The sequence below is a fragment of the Chenopodium album genome, chromosome 9 (genome assembly GCF_948465745.1).
Source record: "Chenopodium album chromosome 9, dcCheAlbu1.1, whole genome shotgun sequence".
NCBI classification, from domain to species: Eukaryota; Viridiplantae; Streptophyta; class Magnoliopsida; order Caryophyllales; family Amaranthaceae; genus Chenopodium; species Chenopodium album.
In genome coordinates, this window is record NC_137842.1 from 22,733,855 (window position 1) to 22,739,295 (window position 5,441).

General features: G+C 33.9%; 1 protein-coding gene across 1 annotated transcript; it reads right to left on the bottom strand.

Annotated features, from left to right (window-relative positions):
* Positions 1-1,032: 1,032 nt before the first annotated feature.
* On the bottom strand, positions 1,033-5,178 carry LOC145557526 (uncharacterized). The gene is made up of 4 exons (XM_081618699.1): positions 4,917-5,178; positions 2,236-2,504; positions 1,816-1,997; positions 1,033-1,759 (listed from the first exon to the last, which is right to left on the bottom strand). The coding sequence occupies exons 1-4, from the start codon at positions 5,176-5,178 to the stop codon at positions 1,033-1,035; spliced, it is 1,440 nt and encodes a 479-aa protein (XP_081474825.1).
* Between the last annotated feature and the right edge of the window lie 263 nt (positions 5,179-5,441).

The window sequence follows — 5,441 nt, forward strand, 5'->3', positions numbered from 1 at the left end:
GATTTTCTTGATGAAGGGTAGGCAGCCCAATCAGAGTCACAAAAGCCTGCAAAGTAAGCTGATCAGTAGCTCTGAGTAAGATGCCTTGGCCTGCAGTGCTTGCAACATATCTCAAGGTATGCTGTAAAGCATGAACATGTGGGATTCTGGGAGAATGCATAAACTGGCTTAATGATTGAACAACAAAGCCTAGATCAAGTCTGGTGTTAGTTAGAAAATTCAATTTCCTAACATAACATCTATAAAGAGAAGCATTGTCAAATAAGTCACCTTCATTAGAACAAAGCTTCATATGAGAAGGAAAAGGGGAATTAGCAGGCTTAGAAATATCCAGTTCACATTCTTGAAGAAGTTCTTTTGTGAATTTTCTTTGACATAAGACATAACCATCATCACACTTGCTGATCTCAATGCCAAGAAAGCAACTAAGATGCCCCAAATCTTTATTGCTGAAGGTGTTGTGCAGATTATATTTAATATCAGAAATCAGCTTATTATTTGAGCCTGTGATGATAATGTCATCAACATAGACTACAATTATTGTTGTATCAATATCATCTTTGTCTAGAAACAAAGAGTAGTCATTCTTGGACTGAGAAAAACCTTGAAACTTCAGTTCTTCAACCAATCTGGCAACCATTACCTTGAAGCCTGCTTTAAACCATATAAAGATTTCTTAAGTGTGCAAACATGCCTTTTATTAGGAGCTGAAACACCTTCAGGAATATTCATATAAACCTCTTCATGAAGAGTTCCATGGATAAAAGCATTGTTAATATCAAGTTGGAACAAATCCCAACCATTTTGTGCAGCAAGAGAAATCAATAACATCTGACAGTTGACATTTTAACAACTGGAGAAAAGGTTTCTTCATAGTCAAATCCATATTTTTGTGTGAATCCCTTAGCAACAAGCCTTGCCTTGTATCTCTCTATGCTGCCATCAGCATTCTTCTTGATTTTGTAAACCTACTTGCAACCTATAACTTTCTTGCCTTTGGGAAGCATAACAACATCCCATGTATTATTCTGGTTAAGGGCAGAAATTTCCCTTGTCCATTGCATCTATCCAATTAGGATCCCCTGCTGCCTCTTTATAACTTGTTGGTTCAACAAGTGATTGATGAGCACAAATTTCTAGTTTCTGTTTCTCAGGAAGAGAATAAAAAGAAACCAAGTTGCACCAATGGTTAGTGACAGCATGACACTGATAATCTGAAAAATGAGCTGGTGGTCTACTGACCCTAGATGATTGTCTTGATTGAATGTTATTTGGCTGAATGGTAGAAGAAGTTGGAAGAATAGGAGAAAAGATGTTGGTTTGGTTAGGCTGAATTTGGTTTAGTGTATTGGTAGAAGACACAGAAACAGGATCATTAATTGTGTTTGATTCAGAGAAAATATCTAGAATGTCAATGATTGTGTGAGAAATGGGAGTGAGAACAGGAAGAAAGAATTTATTGGCATAGTTTTTGTGAGGTGAGGAAGAAAAATGAAAAGGAAAATGTTTTTCATAGAAAACAACATCCCTAGAAATGATTATTTTGTTTATAGCAAGATTTAGGTCTCTGTAGGCTTTCTGATTTGGAGGATAACCTAGAAAGACACATGGAGTGGCTGTAGGGTCTAACTTGGTTCTGTGAACCTTGGATGTAGAGACATAGCAAAGGCAGCCAAAAACTTTTAGATGAGAAAGAACAGGAGCAGAACCATAGTGTCTTTCATAGGGTGTGATAGAACCAATGGACTTCAATGGCATTCTGTTGCTCAAATAGGCAGCTGCTAGTATACAATCACTCTAAAAACGAACTGGTACCTTGGACTGAAATACAATGCTCTACCATTTTCTAAAAGTTTCTTACATTTTCTTTCAACCACCCTATTTTTCTGGGGTGTGTCACTACAAGACTTTTGCTGTAATATGCCATGTTGTAAGAAGAGCAATTTCATGCTTCCATCTGTAAGATAAAGTGCATTGTCTGATCTTACAGTCAGAACCTTAGTAGAAAATTGAGTAGTCACATAATTGAGAAACTGAGTCACTCTTATTTTTCATGAAATGAGTCCAAGTCATCCTTGAATAGTCATCTACAATAGTGAGAAACTGGTTGCAACCAATATGTGTGGCTTGAGTGTAAGGACCCCATACATCTATGTGAACATGTTCACAAGGCTTACATGTTTTTATTGAACTAGTAGGAAAAGAAAACCTATACTGTTTAGCTAAGGGACAAACTTGACACAAATTTTCAGCTAAACAACCATGTACATCAGTGCCCTTGATACACTTTATTTTATCAAAAGACATGTGTCCTAAACGAAGGTGCCAAAGCTTGGCTTCTTCAACTGCTGCCAAGCTATAATTTCTAAGGTCAACAACATTATTTACACTTATGTAATCCTCATTAAGACTGTATAGTCCTTTGTCCAATCTACCAAGCACTATTGTACTGATCAAAGAAGGGTCCTGGAGTAAACATGTATCATTAGTGAATGATACTGATCCTAAAACATCTTTGCATAGTTTTAATATATGTAGACACCCAAATGTGTCTCCCCAAAACCAAACCCAGTGATGAATACCTTTCATGTCATTTGATTATCAAACAAAGCAAAAGTGTGAATAGTCTAGTGATGAGGATGTTTTTATTAAAATATCTCTTCTTTCTGTTTTTTGAAATTATTTCTTTTCTTACCCTATTTTTGAAAAACGTGCATTCCAGTTTAGTTTGGTCCATGATATGAGTCCAATAATGGTGTAGTTGGATGGGGCTTTCCAACGATATTTTATATCCCAATTTCGATGAATAATGAGGAAGTTATGGCCAAAATACTAAAATGGGCCCAAATCGGATTTTACCTACGACCCAATTGATCATGTGGAGGGTCCAAATGTTTAATCCTATTCCTAAACTAAATAGGATTAATTCGAACCTTCCATAATTTTCTAAAAGATCTTAATTATCCTTTTTGACAAGATAAAATCAAAGAATTTGAGTTGAATAAAAACTTTCCTTTTATAAAAACGTTCCTTTTTTTAATCCTATTCTATTCGAATTTAGAGATATTCAAAGACAGTCAGATATTATTTTTGTGCCTCATAATCTGTATTCAAATTTTATATGGTTGGATAGATCTTGAAATTATCTTTCCAATGATATATTATAATATTAATTCCGAGATATAACGAAAAAGATATGAATGAGATACGAAAGTCTACCCAAAACAGATACCCTTCCACTATTCGGCCATATCTTTTTATCTACAAAATATTTTAATATGATTCTAATTGGGTTGGAAATTAGACTTCAATATCTTTCTAACGACATATTATATGTCTTATTTGGACTTCTGGATCAAAAGATATGATAAAATCAAAATCCGCAAAAACTGCTGTCCATCGAGTTTTATTTCGATTCGAATTCGGATTCTTTTCTTATTCTTCGACCCTCTTTTTTCTGTATAAATAGAGGTCATATCTCCTTTTTTTCAATCATAAAATCTCATAAAGAATTTATTGATTCTCTCTCCCTCTTTATAGCCTAGTCTTTTATAAACACAATTCCTCACACATTAGCACTAGACACACCTAGCAAAGTTCGAAGTTGCCTTCGCCCTAGACGTGAAAGGTTTGATATTTCTGAGGGTTTGGTCTCAAATATTTATTTCAATTATTTAATTTAATTGTTTTAATTTTATATTTTCCTTAAAGTTACTAACGTGTGTATTTTGTTATTAGAAAGAGATACGATACATCCAAGTAAGTGCTTTAATTGTTTAATTGATATTATGATTTAGAAATCATGTTTAGATTATTATTTTGATTCCTAGTATCATGTTAGGATGTTTTATTTCTTCCTAGTATCATGTTTAGGATAACAACTAAAAAGTTCTAATATCAAGTATGCTTATTATGATGCTTCCTATTTTCTTTCCTAATGGCATGTTAGTATCATGTTAGGGCTAAAGCTTTAATCTTTATTGTTTAGTGACATGCTAGGGTTTGTTATTAATCTTGTTAGTATCATGCCTAGGATCTTGCTATTAATATTATGCTTTATTTTTAACATGATTATTTTGATTATTATTATTATGATTATTTTTATAATTGTTATGATTATTATTATTTTGAATATGATTATTATATTGCTTGATATATATTTATTGTTATTGCTTGATCACACCTTTTATGCATGTTTAAAGGGAATTGATACTTGTAATCACGCTTAATAAGGTAATTAATAATCTTGTTAGATTAATTTGATTATAATTCAAGTGATCACTAATAATAGATTTGTTTGTGCATTAATATTCAACCAACATAGTTTAAACAAGTTTAGGGTTAACCTAATGATTGCATGTTAGTCAGAAAGCGCACATGAATACGAGTAGAATAAAGTAGAGGACTATTATTAGGGCAGGTTCTTTCTCTTTTAGATTGGATTTGTACCTTCATCCCCGAACTTCCAGTCATGGTTCCAGACCTATTGGAGTTAACGATCTCCTGGATCGTTAAAGGGTGTAACCTTCACCCTGTGCACTATTTACAAGTTCCTAAAGTTTGTTGGAGACTCTTTTGCTCTAGCTTCTTTCCCTTTGGACGCCACCATGCTTAAGTGTATGATCGCAGTGGGGTTCAAGTTTGGGGTAATGCTTGAAATATTCCCTAAAATATAGAAATCAAGTTAAATTGAAAACCAGGAACATGCTGGACATTACTAAGAGTAATGCCTGATTTGACTAAAACAGTTCATGTGTGTTCAACTTTCAATTTCTTTCCATCTGGTATAGTGATACATCTATCATCATTTATTTTTTAGTATGATGTAAACATAGAAATATCAACACACATATGATCAGAAGCTCCACTATCTAGGATCCATTTAGGAACAGAAGAAGACGCTAAAAAGAAATTACCTCCCAAATGAGAAGTTGCTGCTAAGCCAAGGGAACTTGAACCTCCAGGGAGTTCACCTTGCTCAGCTAGTTGTTGCTTATCAAGATATTGCATAATTTGCTTGTGCTGATCTTGAGTTACTGACATCTTAACCAGATTTGTTGATGCATTGAAATTAAAGTCATCAAGCTGAGCTGATACTGCTACTCTTTTTCCTTTGTTCTTGAAATCAGAAGGATATCCATGTAACTTGAAACATTTGTCTCTTGTGTGATTCCTCATCTTACAATGATCACATTACAGATTATTCCTTGCATAGAAAAAATTTCTTGTGTTTGAGCTACCAGAATTCAAATCAGAAGGCTGTCCTGCTCTAGAAAACTTCCCTGCTCTAGAAGACTGTCCTGCTCCATGAGATATAGGAAATCTGCTACTATTGAACTGATTCCTATTATCATTTAATTTCTTAGCATAGAATGCTACAGATTCTGAAATTTGTTGATTCCTTATGTTACTCAAATTTATATGAGTTTGTTCTTGAAACA